Here is an 18163-nt window from a genome sequence, read left to right as displayed (position 1 = left end):
TGCTTCTGAATCAGGTAAATAAGTCTCCATGCATATGGAACATATGTCTCCAGTCAGTGTATGATCATGGTTTGGCAAATTTACTTTCTTTAAAAATTGAATCTTTGATCTTACGACAGGTAGTGACCTAAACTCCTTCCTAGCCTGCTCAATAAAAGACTCTTTTAATTCCCCTTCATAATTCTCATCATAACACATGCTCCGCACAGATATGCCATTCACAATATTTTCTATGAAATATTCTATCCATTTAAATTCTTCGTATAAAGACGATGATCCTCGTTGTTTCACTCTCATGATCTTGTCATGAACTGATTTCCAAAGTAACTCCGCAAAATATTCTCTATCTGCTGCAACAATTCTTGCTTTCATAAGTTCAAATTCTTGCAGATTTACGGATACTTGCTTGACAAATATCAGGTTTACGATAATTTCATCCAAATATTCGTGTGGAGAACGTGTAATAATGTTGTGATGAGTGTATTCCAAAATTTGTTTGATTAAATCAACCTTGTTAGCTAATATTTTCTCAGTACGATTAATCCACTTAACCCTTTCTAATTGATAAGGAAAATTAGTTCCTAAAAGCACTTCATCAATTTTATCCCACGATAATGACTTGTACTTACAAGAACATGTATCATCACAATTGAACTCTTCCAAAGTGCTCTCACCATAATTGTAAGCATATTTGACGATTAAATTAATCTCCACGTTAAAATCGTCAACTGGACAATCTCCTATAGAATAAACAATTTCAGGAGACACTCGAATTTCACTATAAGTGGATGGCTCCATTATTTGATGAAATTAATTAAATTTATAAAAGCTTTAATAATATTGATTATGAAAGGTTGTTGAGCTTCACCATTAATTAGTATTTATAGAGAAAAAGGCTAGGGTTGATTTTTTTTTAATTGTTTTTGTGTTGGATTAGGATTTTTTTTCTGCTTTATATAGTCATCAATCTTTCTTAATACTTTTCGATTTTGATTTCCAATTTCCGAATTACTTAGGATGTAAAACTACAATTATGGTAAGTTAGATTTGTAATATGTTTTGCCTTAATAATTTCCTAAAGAAAACATGAAAAGTTAGGCTTAGCTTCCTTTCCCCCTATGATACCCTTTCTAATAGCGAATTGAGTTTTTTACTTATGAAAAAAAAATAACATTATTAACCTTTAATTAAACAAACTCATGTAAGATCATTGTATATTAATTTTTTTTTTTTTTAGCATAACTTTGATTTTGACCCGTGTGATTTCCAGACTAGCAGTTGCCGTCCTCAATTTTATCAAATTGATGCATTCAAGCCCTTTATCTAAAAGACGCGTCAATTTTTTAAAAAAAAATTAAACTGAAGGACCGATTTTGTACTTCTAATATTGGAACTTAAACTTATAAAAAAAAATAAAAAATCACATTACTTGGAGAAAACGGTATTTTTTTTTTTCTCTTTTCGACAATGTCGAATTAAAATAGCCTGACTTCCTTCTCAAGCTAATTTGGCCATCTTTTCTTGCTAAACAAGTCGATTTAATTTCCTGTACAATATTTTAGTTATCTATAAATATAAGTCATTAACGATCAAATTTTAGTTATTCTTATTAGCTTTTTTTAGTTACATTATTATTATATTTTGCAATTGGTATTTAAGAAATCGAAGCAATGGAATTGGAAGTAGGAAAAGGCCAAAACGAATCTGTTAATGCTGCTGTAACTCCACTTGTAACTACTTGTGGATGGAAAAGGTCCATTGATGGTCGCTTTATGAGCAATTTGAAGGATTTTGTGAATACCCCTATGGCTGATCACAAGGTTTGCTTCAAAAATACTATTGACAAGGTACATTTATTATATCTTGGCTTCAAAAATAGTAGCTAGTATTTTGTTTTTTGTTTGAAATTGGTGTTGTTGGTTTGTAACAGAAGGTTGAAAATTTTCGAAAGCAAGTTCGTAGGCTTAAAAGGTGGGAAAAGTTCTGCGACCATCCAATGGCTGCCCGCAGAGGAGAATCATCCGACATGACACACGCATATGCAACTTTTGATCAATTTTATTAGTATTTCAGTTCCCTTTTGTTTTTTTTCCTTCAATGGCATTCCTTGAGTTACCTGATCAAAAGTTTACAATTTTAGTATAATTAAAGAGGTTCGGTATTCCGTACCTGTTTTGGAACCTAATTATTTTTTAATCTTTACCAAGAATTTGCACTTTGTTTTATTATAACGTTATGTGTATTTACAAACTATAATTTATAAGTATGGTATACGTATGTAAAATCACAAATTAAATACTATCAAGCAATTTGGATATATGTGGTTTTGTCAAACACAAAAAAAACAACCAAACAACTACTTATTTCATTACCCAAAAATAGTTTCAGTAATTCAACTTCATAAATAGAAGGAAAAAAAACAATGAAATACTAATAGTTATGAGTAGTCAGCAAACTTATGCACCACTAGTCATATTTACATCTTTATATAATCAAACTTTTTCCCTGAGTTAAAAGGAAAATAGATTATTTATTTTTCTATTTGATGTTTGATGATTGCATTGAAGTTAATTGCAGCGAACCCTTCAACGAATGATGTCATATTCGATTAGTCATTAATAGGATGGTCATTTTCAGGGATTGACCTCAAGTCACAAGGCTGAATTCCCTCACTTTTATTAGCAGACTAAGTGCAATTCTATGCCCTCTAAGGATGCACGCTTTATTATATTCATTATTTCTACTAGTTTCTTATACATGATTTTTTTCTCTACATGTGGGTCTACCTCTGATTCAAATGTCTCATCATTGCACCATTATAGTAAGAAAAGTAGAATTACTTTTTTTTTTACACATAAATGACTCATTGATGGTCTTCACATGCTTACTCGTTGATGGTCTCCACATGCTTAAAGGGTCTAAATTTAATCTCAAGTCTAAACCGTTGATTGTCTCCACATACTTAAAAGGGTCTAAATTTAATCTCAAGTCTAAATTGTTGATGGACAAAAATATTTTCATTATCACACTATACATAACAGAAAAAAAATAAGTAGTATTTATCAAAATTTAAATTTAATATTTATCATAAAAATTTATCCCTAATTCATAAATGCCTAAATTGTGTAAATGAGAAAATGCCATAAATAGTCCTTTTAACTATAGGAGTAGGTCAAAATTAGTTCCTTAACTATACTTTTGTTGGATTTTGTCCTTTAACTATTTAAAATTTTATCAGTTTTGATCCCTTAACTATACACTTATCGATTTTAGTCCTCTAAGTATTCAAAAAAACTTATCAGCTTTGGTCCCTTAATATACACTTACCGGCTTTAGTCCTTTAAGTATTCAAAAAACTTATCAGGTTTGGTCTTTGTCTTTTTAAAAAAATACAAATAGCTTAGATTTATATTAACGAAACTCTTCGTGAAATTAAATCTTTAACCCATTTTAAGTTATTTCTTTATCCCCTCTACTTTTTCTTTAAATTACTCTTATGAAAAGAACAATAACTTCAATGATTCAAAATAAAATCAACGAGAAAAGAAAATGTAAGTCCTAATTTTATTCAACGGAGAATAAAATGAAGCATATAATTATTGCTAATGACTTGAATATGTTGTGTTCCCTTTTTTGACGGTTAACGGTTCGTAATCAACCCAAAATTTGTTAAATTTATTTTTCATACAAAAGAAAAATAATAGATTTAAACTTTTTACTCAAATTTCTCTACGTAAAATAAATGAATAGAATAATAAAATCAATCTATTTTTTAAAAAAAAAAAGAAAAAAAAGTTGCAAAATCTACAATTTTATAAATTTCAAGTTCTGAAAATTAAACATATTCCCTTCATTAAAGTCATTGGAGTGCAAATTTTGAATTCAATTGGTAATAATTTTTTTTCTTTTTATAATAAAGTTTAACATATTCAAATCATTAGTAGCTAATATGCTTCATTTTATTGTTCATTAATAAAATTATGACATAATATTTTCTTTCCTCGCAAATTTTATTTTGAATCGTTGAGGTTAAAGTTCTTTGCATAAAGGTAATTTGAAGTAAAAGTAGAAACAATTGGAAAATAGCTAAATGATTTAATTTCTCGAGACATAGATTCTGTTAATATAAATCTAAGTTATTTGTATAAAAAATGGATAGAAATCAAAACTGATAAGTTTTTAAATACTTAAAGAACTAAAATCGATAAATATATCGTTAATGGCTAAAACGGACAAATGTATAATTAAGAGACCAAATTACATCTAACAAAGATATAGTTAAAAGACCATTTTAGACCTACTCCTCTGATGAAGACAGTATACATTTTCTCTTGTTAACACTTTTTTAATATTCACAAAACTGGTTTTCCTTCTCGTTGGTGCTCCTTTCCCTCAATTAGTTGATTTTTCTTTGATAGAATGAATCTAAAAGGTTTCAAATTCAAATGTTTAAATATGAAGAAAAGTTCTACAGGAGGTTATTTTCGATAAGTATCTGAATAAGTGGCCAATGAACACGACAAATAAGAGTACTATTAATAATGTACGCCTATTTTTTTTTATATATATATGTTATATTTTTTTTATATACAAGATAAAGGAGGGAAAAGGCCAAGCAAGCTCCAATAAACTAAGCAGCAGAGTGACCAGTGTTGAAGCTCGGATAGATTCCCTATTCCCTGTTCAAAGAGTTGCTATTGTTAAAATCAGAGATTAGGCAAAAAAAAAAAGTTTAAAAATGTGGAGACAATTCCGAAAATTTAGCAGTAGCAGCAGTAGCAGCTTCAGTGCAAAAGAGAAGAAATGGGATGCTCTGATCATCGGCGGTGGTCACAACGGCCTTACAGCTGCCGCATATCTCGCTCGTTCCGGTCTCTCCGTTGCCGTTCTCGAGAGGCGCCACATCATAGGCGGTGCTGCTGTCACTGAAGAACTCATTCCTGGTTTCAAGTTTTCTCGTTGTAGTTACCTACAAAGCCTCCTTAGACCCTGCGTTATAAAGTGAGACCTAATTATTGCAATCATTATATTGTTAGTATTGATTTATTTTTCTTCAATTATTGGGAATGCGTTATGATTAATAGAGAATTGGAGCTGAAGAGACATGGATTGAAGCTACTGAAAAGGAGTCCTTCATCATTCACGCCTCTTCTTGACGGACGCTATCTTCTGCTGGGTTCTGACAAGGAGCTCAACTATTCTGAGATTTCAAAGTTTTCTAAATCTGATGCTGATGCTTATTCAAGGTTCAGTATTTATTTTTATACTGGTCGTTACTTCAACTTCAATGCATTTTCTGGAAACTTTGTTTGCTGCAATTTTATTTTTAAAAGACAAAGAGAAACTTGTTAAATAATCATGTTTACTATGCGAGAGTTGAACCTTGAGCAATTCATTTTGTCCAAAAAACATTTAATTTTTTTTTTTTTTTGATGAAGTAAGTAGATTCATTTCAAGGCATCAAGAAGATGCAAGCTTTACAAGGATAGATCAGTTAAGCACACAAAAAAAAAGGATTTGTAGCCTCTTTCTAAGCTATAGAGCTAACAAAATCCAAGAAGAGTTCTAAATTATTAACAGGGGTTAGTTTGGACCAACTAAAAAGGCTAACTAGACATCTGCCTCGCAAAAGATTTCTAGAAGTTGAAATTCCATCAAAACATCTTTTGTTCCTCTCTGTCCATAAACACCAAAAGATAACACTAGGGATCATCATCGACATACTCTTGATGGCTTTCTCAACATCCCGTGAACTCCAATGAACTCCAACTTTCAAGAGCATCCCTAACAGAGAAAGGCATGACCCAGGAAAGCCCAAAAAAGCAACAAAACATATTCCAGAGGTCTGAGGCAGTGCAGTAGCAAGTGGTTGACAGTTTCTGTGTGCTTGTGGCAGAATAAAAAACATTTAATTATTTTAAGGCGATTTAAATGCAACAGTGTTGATGTGAACTAGACTATAAGATGAAGGAGATACATAGGTGTAGAGCCATTTATGTGGATTAACTCCTATAAATTAGTGAGAATACTTTGGTGAAGCTCAGATTATGACTATGATTGGGAAATAGATATGGCATGTAGCTCGCATCCAGATCACTGGAATCAGGCTCACCTTTCTTTAATACTGAAATCTCATGTGTCCATTGTTCTTGACACTTTCAAGATTGACATACTCAAGAAGGAGAACCCAAGGGTGCTTCACATGCTAACTTAAAGGCCAGAAAAAGATCCCTGCCAAAATTTCCAGGTTTGGAACTTGATGATAATTTAGCGGAATTTGAGGATTGAGCTCACTTAGCACCCTAAAGTCTGTATGAGAATTCATATATTAGTTCTTTCTGCTCATCATTTTTGTCTATTACTATCATATTCTAAATTTTTGAGTTACCAAGTGCCACCTAATTATAGGTATGAGAGTCAACTTGACAAGTTTTGCGAGTTTCTGGACCCACTTCTGGATTCGTCTACACCAGAAACTCTACAAGGCTCTTCGCATCTCAATACTCGTATGAGGCACAAATTGCAAAATTCAGCGTTTTGGGCTAATTGTCTCCGTCGAGCACTCCACTTGGGACAGAAGGACCTAGTGTAAGATGTTCTAGATGGTCCTGTTTGCATAATTTCACCAAACTTATTATTATCAGTTGGACAAACTAGGGCAACATCCTCTAAAATAGTATGAAGTCTTGACTTCAACTGTCATAGTCCATCCTTGTTTAATTGTTTCCACTGAACTTTTCAGGGACTTGATGGACCTTTTACTCGCCCCAGCTTCGAAGGTTTTGAATAGCTGGTTTGAGGTTGCAAATTTTTTACTATTAATTTTCTTTTACTTGGTCGATCAGTCTGCTTAAAATAATTCTGTTTCATATATGAAGTTGTCCCAAGGTTGTAGATTGTGACCCAATCAATGCTTTCTATCAATAATTTGTGTTGAGCATGCTTTTGTCGTTAGATAGTGTTGGGAACCTAAGATGAGGAGTTCTATAAGCTTCTAATTTTGAAGGCTAATTATCATTGTAGTAGAAAGTTTTCTGTTGATTTGTATCTTTCCAGATTTTTTATTCCAATTGTTTCCTTTATCATTTTTGGCTTTTGTTTTGTCACAACTTGTCTTAACTAGATCAGAAGTAGCTCCATCTGTCTTTATTGGAGTGGAGGAGGTTGTCTTGTTATTTTATCTTCTTTACCGCCAATATTCAGTTATTCTTTCCTCAATCGATTATAAATGTCTTCTTCAATCAGGTGAAATGTGTTGTGGGGGAATGGGGCAGAGAAGCGTAAATGGTAATGTCTCATTAAAATTCGAAACAAACCGAATCTTTGAAATGAACAAGAATTTCAATGGATAGAAATCACTTTCTTCTGGTGTATGTAGTAATTAATCGTGTTTGTTTATGGAAGCTGCTACTACATGTTCTTATGCTGTGTAATTCTTGTCATGAAGTGTGTTCGTCTAAAGACTGAACAATTTTGTTGCATTCCTCAAAATACATTTTGAAAAATTCTCTCACATCTTAATCATCATCCCTTCTGGTGTCACTAGCTTACTAATTCTGTGTGCTTGCTGAAATATCACAGGCAGATGTTCTGAAAGTAACGCTTGCAACTGATGCAGTGATAGGGTCCACGGTAAGCTTTTTTTTTCCATGTGTGTTGAGTCATGCATGGAGGAGCAGTCAATCGCTGCCTACATTGTTTGGAATGTATATCTAGGATCCACATATATATGATTCGGCATTGCTGAAAAGTAATTTTTTGCTGTACTGCATTACCATCTATTTAGTGAAAATGATTGGATGTTTTAACTGAAATCTGTGCTTAGTTACGGGATCATGTAAAAGTCATGTCTTTGCAGCAAATATCGGAAGTTTCACATGGCCCATGGTTTAGAAATTTCTTTTCAGTTATATGCATATATCCGCCATACATTTACTGGCAGTTTTCCATCTGCATGAAGTAGCAGGCTTGACTACCTCTTGGACCACTCTGAAATTTTTACTGAGAACATGTAGGATTAAGAGTTTTTGAGTCTCTAGTTAGGCAGGAAATAGAAACAGGTCCTTTTAGTGTTCCTCGGGTTTTGTCATTCTTCACATTCTCATCAATTTAGTGTATCCTTGTTTGTGTCATGGCCAAATGCCAATTCAATGAAATTTTGATTAATATTCTTTATCACGTCAGTTTCAGTTTGCTTCATACTTACTCCTCTCCTCCCTCTTTTCCTGTTCATCTGTCAACTAATTTATAAATTCATAGGCAAGTGTTCATACGCCTGGAAGTGGATATGTATTGCTACATCATGTGATGGGAGAATCTGATGGTGATCGTGGTATTTGGTCGTATGTATACAACACTGCAAATTTTTAACTACTTCCGCATTTTTGTAAAATCATCTGTTTCATTTTATCTGAAGGATTCTGCTTTGGAGTAGTTGCTTTAAATGTTCCAGTTATTTAATGAAATACACATTGAATTGACAAAGAGTTCTATTTCATTTTCTTTGTTTTCAATCTTTTTAAATATAGGAGCATTTACTAACTTTGAACCTATAAAAAAAAGACCCTTGACTAACTTTCAGAGTTTTCAGTGTTCCATTTTTGTCATACTAGCAAATAGTTACATCTAATGAATTTAGCTGCTTATCATAGCTTAAGCAAAAGCAGTAAACTGTTCTTTCTCTTTTCCTTTATGCGGTGCCCACTTAATCCACTATGCTTGGTATCCCTCGTATCCATCTTCCTTAATCCCCAAGCCAAGGCTTTATGTGAGCCCACATATTTGAATTATTGCTCCTTACGTTTTGACTATTTAGAGATGGGACACGTTTGCTTCTACCTTCAAAATCTTTATTAACTTAGGCAATCAAAATATATTAGGTCATGCTGTTTTTGTTTCAAATCCAAAGTTACCTTTCTTAAATTGACTGGGTGGTTATCATGTTGTCCTCTCTTTAGTAAAATAAATGTTTGACAGCTGTTTTTACATGTAGGTATGTTGAAGGGGGAATGGGCTCCGTGTCATCGGCTATAGCTGCTGCTGCAAAGGAGGCTGGTGCAACCATATTGACAAATGCTGAAGTATGCTTACACCCCGTTATGCGTTCATTACCTCTCCACTGTAAAGAGAATGAGTATTTCGGCTCAGAGTTATTTGCTTTTGAGTATCTGACATATATCTAGAGCTTTAGATGCTTTCTTGGTGAATTTGCTTTTTGGGGGTGGGTGGGGGTGGAGGAGTTGATTTCATTGTATTTGTTGGTTCTATCGTTTATCTTTTTATTATTTTCATTTGCACCTTGGGGGTTATGTGGGAAAAATCCACCTATATTTCTTATGGCCGAAATACTGTCCTTGTTCCCCAGGCCTTTTTGTTAATATATTAGTGAAAAGTCAGTATGACTGAAGGCATATGGCAGATTATGTAGAACATTATGACTTGTTCCTTCCTCTATCACGTTTAAAATAAAAACTAAGAAAATCAAGCTAATAATTTTCTCTTATATTTTCACAACTTTCAAAAAATACTTTCTCTTTCCTTGATTGTGTTTGAAGTTGTCTTTTGAAGGAAACATTTCTTTTGTCGATGTAGGTCTCGAAATTGATGATTGAAGACACAGGCAGAGTGCATGGGGTTAGTTTCACTAGGTTGTCTTTCCAATAGTTTACCTTTTTTAACAAGTCAAAGTTGATCTTGATGTGGCAAATTGGATGGAATTTTTTAGGTATTGCTGGCTGACGGAACCATATTGCATTCTTCCGTTGTTTTATCGAATGCCACACCATTCAAAACTTTCATGGTAAAAATTTGTTCCTCTTCTTTTATTTGAACAAATTTAGGCTAGCAGTGGCACATTATTACAAAATATCAGAGAAAAAGAATCCTATTTAAACAGTGTCCTCTGACTACGTGTCTCCCACAATCCAGGATCTTGTGCCAGATGATGTACTTCCTCATGATTTTCATAAAGCTATCAAGTGCTCTGATTATCGCTCTGTAAGCTTGCATATAAAGAATTATCATCCTTGATTGTTCTAAGATTCAGTTGTTATGTTCTGGTTCATCCTATGCCAATTGTCTTGTTAAATACCCTTACTCATCAAACAATTTTTTTAAGTACATATTTGAATTCAGCATAGAGATAACAGGTTCTAACTTCTAACCATGTAGATAGGGGTGGTAATTGGGCGGGTTGGGTTAAATTTGGGCGGGTCAAATGGGTCAAGACCCAACCCTACTCAAATTTGTTTGGGTCAAAACGGGTTAGTAACGGGTCATAACCCAACCCGTCCAATTTTTACCAAGTTTTAATAACTTTATTTGTTATTTTATAAGTTGTTAGTACCTAATAAAATTATTTTTTTTGAAGTTTTTAAATAATATTTTGACAAGATTTCTCAAAAATCAATTTGGTCTACATATCAACCCAATTTTTAATGAGTTGAAATGGGTTGGGTTGAGATGGTTGAGCTAACAAATGGGCGGGTCAATAACCAACCCAAAACTAAATGGGTTGGGTCGGGTTGGGCTTGATTTTGCCAGGAATGTCGCTATATCGTGTGTTGAAATGATGGTGCTTGTCCATGCCACAACATGAGATGTCAAACCATTCTTCTTTCCTGTTCTTTCTTCTTTCCATTGATATTTTTTTGAGAAAATTCTTCTTTTCATTGATATTGGCTACATAACTGCTTCATCTAAGGATCCCTGATTGAAGGATCTCAGAGTTGGCATTTTGGGTTGCATCTCACGTTTCTTCTTTCATTATTCATTTCTTTCTCTTGCAAGTTCTTGGTAATGAGTCCTCAATAGTGCTTAGAGATTTAATTCACAGGCATTAGATTCCCTTTGCATATCTTTTTTTTTTTTTTTGGGAAATTAACCTTTGGTTTCTAATATTTTTTGACGCTGCAAGGACCAGTCTTAATTATTCTTTTTAGTAATCCTACTACAGCAATACAGCATTTTGTACTTGCACATCATAAACTTTCAGCTTTGGCCTGCACTCTAAAACTGACAGCACCTTAGCTTTCAAAGCCTCCCTTTTATGATTTTGAGGGACCAAATAAGACTTGGCCTAATAACAGGAATATATGATCTTTACAGTTTGATATGACCTTAAGCGAAGCATTCTTAGAGAGATACCTGATGGTCATGTACATGTTGTAGAAGTTACTAACTTAAAACTCAATTTCCTCATAAGGTTCATGTCCGAGTCTCTTTACTCCTATTGCATATAAATGGCTCAATCGTGAGAGGCTTAGGTTGATTTCATTTGTAACATTCTTCTTGCTCTAAAAAGTTCAATACTGATTAATGATTTAGGCCCTAAACATTATGTGATGAAATCTCATCTCTTGTTGTGGTCATTATATTGGATACATTTGGTTGTTAATATTTGGTATCTGAAATTTTAGGGGATTGTTGATTCTGGAACGGTACTACCAAAAATTAAATTAACCATCAACATATTACCATAATTTTCAGTGCTGCAGTTCAGGCTAAACATTTCTAGTTTGGTTGTTAATCTTTTGTTCCTGGAATTTTAGAGGTTCATTGTTTACTGAAATAGGCTACTACAAAAATCAATTTGGCCGTTCACAGATTGCCACAGTTCCAATGCTGCAATTTAAGTCATCCAGATGCTGGTCCACAGCATGGTGGTACCATTCACATAGGGCCAGAGAGGTATTCACTTATAGTTATCCATTTCAGATTCATTTTTCTTCTGATCTGCATGAGTTGATTCATTTATGTAACCCAAGTACAAATAAACAAGAATATGAGTTAGTCTCCTAGCCTGTCATAAATCCATGAACACAATCTTTCTGAAAATATGTGGATGACATGACACTACGAGGATACACAGATAATTCATTTATCCTGTATGTAGGTCTTTTTTGTCTTAAAGACAAGTTGTTTACTGGTGAATAGAGAATGTCAGAATTGAGTGGAATGGATTTAGAAGATTGACATTGTATTGAGGCTTAGTTGATTGATTGTGCATCTTGTTTGGGTCAAATCAGCTGTTACAATGAGGCTTAGTTGATTGATTGTGCATCTTGGGCTTAGTTGATTGATTGTGCATCTTGTTTGGGTCAAATCAGCTGTTTAGTTTGTTGCTCATTGGATGAGCAAAAGTTAAAAGCTTACTTCCATGTCAAATAGGCAAGAGATATCTTATTCCAATCTGTTAAATTGATTAGAGAGGGATGCTTGAGTGGTAAACACCCTCCACCTCCAACCCTGAGGTTGTGGGTTTGAGTTACCAAGGGAGAAAAATGTGGAACTCCTAGGGAGGGGTAAAAAAAATCAGTTAAATCTGATGGTGATGAGCTTTGAGTTTTTAAACACATAACAAGAAGGTTTGCCCACAATCCATCTTTCTGATGCTGTCATTGAACAAATTATTATAGGTGTCATCATTCTTGCCTTTCCTGTACCTTATAAAATTGTTATTTCAATTATGATTCTAATCCAAAGACAACTATATAATTCTGGTTCTTGTAGTATAGAAGAGATGCACAGTGCTGCACAGGATGCTGAAAATGGTTTACCATCTCGACGGCCCATAATTGAGATGACAATTCCTACTGTCTTTGACAAGACAATCTCTTCATCTGGTACTCAAGTTTGCTTCGTAATGTGTTTATGCAATTATCTGTTTGACAGTAAACTGCTTTATGATTTTCTATGGTGATATCAAGTTTTTGAATCTGAAATAGTGAATATCAACATTTTAAAAGCAAAGTTGTGACTCATCTATAGGTTTGGCAAGCTCTTAACCCCCTGAATGTTCACGCGAGGCTAAAGTAAAAAAGAGTAGAGTTAACTCCTCCATAGGTGGAGCATTTGCCACCTACACGCTTTACACCTTTGAGATATTTGTCTATGTGCTGTGCTCACTTTATGCTTTGTGTTTTTTTGCCCTTTATACACCTAGAACATTTTTTCTAAAACTTCTTTGAAGTATTTGATTAAAATTTATGTAATATGGTGTTGTTTTAAATAGTAATTGGGTGACTTGGAATATTATGTACATATACTATTATATTTTTCCCCATTATGATTAGATTAATGATTCTACATTCTTCGCCTTTTTTTGAATTTAATACAATTATTAACTATCTTCAATTTTATTTCATACTTGGGACATATTTTAACTTTATCTTTTACAATATTGAACAAAGTTTGTGGGGTTTGCACGTTCACCTTAGGTTCTTGTAATTCAGTTGCTATGTTTATATGCTTTGCTTCTTTCCTATATTCTCAACAGGGGTAGTAGGGTTTATTGCAGTATACCCATGTGGGTTTTACATTTGCTATGTACCTCCCTTTGTGGAATTCCCTAAAGTACTCCTTATGGTTTTAGTAACAAGTTGATTTTCATTTTTCTTGTCCATATTTTTTCTTTCATCTGGCGTCAAATTATTATTTACGTCATCTCAGATTAATCCTAGATAATAAATCTTAAACCAATTCAACGTGAAATAAGTGAAATTAAGACTGAAATCTTTATACAAAATTTGAATTTACGTAAAAAAAAAAAAAACTTCAGTGATGATGACTTTAGCTAAGTTGACAAAGATAGTCTTATGTTTAGAACAACGTGCACAAGCTTTTGGAGGGAAATGAGCTAACACTGTTTGAGGGGTTAGAATACTGGATTTCTAAAATCACATAGGGGTTTTAGGCTATTTCCTCAGCACGGGGGAGGGAATTCTAAATGTACAAACATGACAAAATAATATTCAATAAACAATAGTATTGTGTTATTCTCATTCAACAGAATAAGACAGATGTTGTTTCTTGTGGTTTTCGATCAATGCTAGAACTTACAGATATTCATTATTGTTTTACCTAGGAAAGCATGTGATTGGTTTATTCATCCAGTACACACCTTATAAACCCTCTGATGGCAGCTGGGAAAATCCTGTATATAGAGTTAAGTATCTCTGAGTTACATTCTTTTTTTAAAAAAAATTATCTCTGAATTACATTCTTTCATCCACTTTTTTCAAGTCATCTATTTCTTTTCCTTTTTCCTAGCAGGAGTAGGAGTTCTTTCAGATTTATTCACAAAGTTCTTGATCCATCCTGGTTGCATTTTTATGCATCACATATTCATGTTTGTGATTAATAAAAAGTTATTGTTGTAGGAATCATTTGCCCAGAGATGCTTTAGCATGATAGATGAATATGCTCCTGGATTTAGCTCATCAATTATTGGGTATGATATGTTAACTCCTCCAGACCTCGAAAGAGAAATTGGTCTGACAGGTGCGCCACTGCTATCCTCTTGATCACTTATCTTCAGCGATAAGTGTAGTTGGAATGACCTAATATATGTATCACATTCCAGTGGCACTTCATTGAGTAATTCTCCTTTAACATGAAATGTGTGTACCTTATTAATGAACTTCTGTGCTACAGACCTTAAATGGGTTCGGATGTGAGTCCAATCTGTTTACTGAATTACACTGCACACCCAGGATAGAAAATCTCCAAAAGGCATTGTTGTCGTTAAGTTGCCACAACATTGTCGAGCTTTATTGTAGTTCAACGACTGTACCAAATAGTATATTCACCACACAGGATTTCAATCATGTTCATAGCTTAATCTTCCTGTAAACTAACGTTTTGTGATCAACTTACCTGACTTGTTTCTTGTTGAAGCATCAGTGTTTCACAGTAGGTTATAAGTACCAGCACTACAATCTTGGAAGATAATATGAAACTTGATGTATGGTTTATCTGAGTCCAGTTTAAGAAATTTGTGGATTCGTTTAGTTATGAGAACGAACGACTATAAGCTGGAGCATGCTTTATAGTCCCTGCAAACTGATATAGCAAATGCTGATGTGTTGTATTATATCTTGACAGGAGGCAATATATTCCACGGATCCATGGGATTAGATTCTCTGTTTTTAATGCGGCCAGTGAAAGGATGGTAATGGTTCTGAAGACATTAGTCCTTGAAGGACTCAAGTTCATAAAATGATGATTTTTGCTATTATCTTAACGTTGAAATGCAGGTCAAATTATCGGACTCCAATTGAAGGCCTATACTTGTGTGGCAGCGGGACACATCCTGGTGGTGGAGTAATGGGCGCCCCAGGACGCAATGCTGCTCATGTTGTGATTGAAGACTTCAAGAAATCATGAAGCTGCTGGGAGAGAGCAAGAACAACTTTCTTGTGATTCTTTTGACGAGTTCAATCAGTTAAAATAAGGACATCTAGTCTAAAACACGCTAGTGTTATAGCCAAATAGAAGTTCACCTCGTTTTATTATTATTGCGAATAAATTGCTTAAGAGTCTATTTATAGTCTATTAAATATTGAAGTCGGTTTGACTGGTCACTAGCGCAAATCTCTTCGATTGAAGAATCTTCAGAATGAGTGGATCCCCTCAATGTAAAGAATAATGTTATGCTGGGAACGGGAAAATAATAATAATAGAAATTAATTCAAAGGCAAACTTTCTGCGGCTTGCTTTCTTTTGATAAGTTTAATTTTCGCACCTTTGAGAACATTGGTAACTTTACGACTTTTCAAAATGAAAGATATGGATTCAAAATCATTAAAAAAAAAAACTATATGATTTATTCTCATCTAGTAGCACGTACCAGTGGATTAGTCAAAATGTGCATAAACTGATCCAAACACCACCAATATCCCAAAAAAAGAGAGATGAGGGTAACACTGTCAATTTAAACCATTAGTTCTACAATTCCAGCCATTTCCAGGTGTGCAAAAGCGGTTTCGGGAGCAAAAATAGTCGTTCCCTTAGTTCAGTAAAATAATTGCTCACATTAGCTAATGAAGTTTCAACATACAAGGCAGGTATTTTATAAGAGTATAAAACTTGAACACACTTTCAGCTTGGCTTTTGCAACTAACACTGAAGGATCCTATAAAGAAAATCCGATAACTCAGAGAAGGGTGTGTATCCAGCTATGATTACAAATCGAGAAGTCAGTTAACATGCCACACTGAAAAAGTACATATGTCATATTCTCTATAGTACATTTTCAACACTAAGATATGGTAATGTACAGAGGAACCATGTGTTATCTAGCCCACCAAGACGGAATAGATTTGTTGATCAATGTGCCAGCACTTGTGGTTGACTCCAATCTGCAATTAAATAGGAATTATTCTCTGAAACAATTTACAAGTTTTGCACATAAAGCTGGAAATGAAAAAAAAAAATTAAAAAAATCATGACAAATGCAAGTGAATGAGAGAGAGAGAGACAAACTTTGAAATCTCTTCAACTGCTCTCACAACTTCAACAGAATCTGTTTCTAGCACTTGACCACCTAAAATTATTTCATCTAGAATGATATGCATCTGCAGAAGACAATCATCCATTAGACACAACAAATATGCAGATTGATACCCCAAAAGGCAAGAGAAATAGCACTTGTAATGTATTGCATAGGATGAAGTTTGCTGTAAAATTGTGAATGTGCCCAAGCTTTTACTACTAGAGCTTTAGAAACATTAATTACCTATGTTACAGAAGTGACCATTTGTTAATTAGAAGTTATAACAGTTAAAAGTCCCAATGGTGGAGAATATTGGGAAAAGTGGAATTGTCTGGAAAATAGGAGTCCATCTAAACATCTTATGTATTGTAATGATCAGAGTTCGTCATTGAGGGAGCATGAAAGTTCTGCAACTAATTAGCAACAGAAGTTGATTTCTGAGACTTATTAATGATACATTCCACCAATGTATCTGAATTGGTTTCTACATATATTTATGTTTCAAAGATAAGTATATAAAATACAACAAATAGGTTACTGCAACACTCTTACCTTGCTATAATTGAATACTACATCAAGCTCGCATACACTTCTGAAGCATTTGTCCAGTGTTTCTACAAAAACTGCTATAAAGAGGACAACATCATCACTTAAGCATAGTTAAGGAGACAACTTAAACATGAACTTAAAAATGTGTTTTCCCACAATAAAACTATGTAAATAGTGGAAACAAATACCTTGAATTAAGTCGAGCATGGCCAACTCATTCTCAGAGTTATCAAATAGAAAGACAAAATATAAGGTAGCATAGTGCTTATACACGAGCCTTGTATCCTGGAAAAGATATAGTAATGGCTATTAGAATAATTTACTCTTTATGCTTGAGATTTGAGAGTATAAATTACTCTTCTTAAGTTGTACATCACAAAAGAGGAGTACACAGCCATTAAAAGCAGTGTAGCATGTAAACTGTTGCCTAAGTGATAGTCTCCATGGGACTGCACTTGTCCTATTTTGGTCCATCATTTATCCGGTTTTAATCAATATTAATTAGCAAAAATCTTACAAGAGTAAGTTTCCTACATGTATGTAGTTACTCACTTGATGGAAGAGGATAACTAACATAAAACAAAGAAACCAAAGGTGAGGGTAGAAAAATCAAAATTTCTTCCACAAATTTGCACAGCACCAAAGCATTCTATCTAAATAAAGCGTCCTTATTATGAAAATCCTCAAGTTCTAAGATCATAGAGTTATGTACAATCTATATACATAATTTTCTCACATAGCAAAGCCAGCACAAGCATTAGATAGAGGTGCAGAAGGATACTTTCATAATCCGTATAGTAAATGTTGGAAGAAATACTAATTAAAAATTGCCAGACAATCAAGTAATTACCGGACCAAAAATTGCCCCTAAGCTCCGAATAAAATTGCTCACATTGTCAGGCCTGTTGCTTAAGACTGAAAAATGAAATCCAAAACGAAGAAACAAAAACTCATCCAACTGAACGAAATCTCAGTTTAATCAAATTGCGTGTTTACCTGCGTAGACATGGCGGATGAGCTCTTGTTGCTTCTCCACTGGCTAATTCCAATCCCAACAACAAATTTAGCAAAAATTAAACAGGATTGAATCAAAGATAGATCTTAGAAATAGAAAAAAAAAAAAGAAGATAATTATGAGCGACAAACCTGGAATTCGTAAAATTTCGAAAGGCGAGGCTTCCCGGAGGTGTTAATCACCATTACCGCCTTTATCATTCTTCCTGTAAATCTCACAACAGAACTGGCAAAGCTACTCTTTTGTCTCGCTCTCTGTTCAATAATTGTAAAATTGAATAAACTTAAAAATCACAATTTGGTCCTTTATTTATTGATAAATTTTAT

The 18163-nt window shown here is 33.8% G+C and overlaps 3 protein-coding genes across 4 annotated transcripts; 2 read left to right on the top strand and 1 right to left on the bottom strand.

Moving 5' to 3' along the window:
• The first annotated feature begins 1670 nt into the window (after positions 1-1670).
• LOC125846241 (uncharacterized) lies at positions 1671-2065 on the top strand. Its single transcript, XM_049525616.1, has 2 exons — positions 1671-1847; positions 1931-2065. Exons 1-2 carry the CDS (start codon positions 1671-1673, stop codon positions 2063-2065), a joined length of 312 nt encoding a protein of 103 aa, XP_049381573.1.
• Positions 2066-4604: 2539 nt separating this feature from the next.
• On the top strand, positions 4605-15453 carry LOC125848413 (uncharacterized). Its single transcript, XM_049528266.1, has 16 exons — positions 4605-5001; positions 5085-5246; positions 6409-6588; positions 6743-6800; positions 7582-7632; positions 8260-8342; positions 8993-9080; positions 9592-9633; positions 9725-9799; positions 9928-9996; positions 11573-11688; positions 12511-12623; positions 13865-13944; positions 14160-14280; positions 14884-14950; positions 15036-15453. The coding sequence occupies exons 1-16, from the start codon at positions 4739-4741 to the stop codon at positions 15163-15165; spliced, it is 1698 nt and encodes a 565-aa protein (XP_049384223.1). The 5' UTR covers positions 4605-4738; the 3' UTR covers positions 15166-15453.
• A 451-nt stretch (positions 15454-15904) lies between these two features.
• Positions 15905-18119, bottom strand: LOC125847920 (AP-3 complex subunit sigma-like). Of its 2 annotated transcripts, none has more exons than XM_049527642.1 (7): positions 17969-18119; positions 17819-17861; positions 17673-17737; positions 17011-17107; positions 16826-16899; positions 16264-16355; positions 15905-16139 (listed from the first exon to the last, which is right to left on the bottom strand). In XM_049527642.1, exons 1-7 carry the CDS (start codon positions 18035-18037, stop codon positions 16073-16075), a joined length of 507 nt encoding a protein of 168 aa, XP_049383599.1. In that variant the 5' UTR covers positions 18038-18119; the 3' UTR covers positions 15905-16072. The 2 variants fall into 2 exon arrangements, with proteins under 2 accessions (XP_049383599.1, XP_049383600.1); XM_049527643.1 differs by having other exon boundaries at positions 16826-16896.
• Positions 18120-18163: the final 44 nt, after the last annotated feature.

This window comes from Solanum stenotomum, chromosome 12, assembly GCF_019186545.1.
Source record: "Solanum stenotomum isolate F172 chromosome 12, ASM1918654v1, whole genome shotgun sequence".
NCBI classification, from domain to species: domain Eukaryota; kingdom Viridiplantae; phylum Streptophyta; class Magnoliopsida; order Solanales; family Solanaceae; genus Solanum; species Solanum stenotomum.
This window is presented reverse-complemented; position numbering and strand designations above follow the sequence as displayed.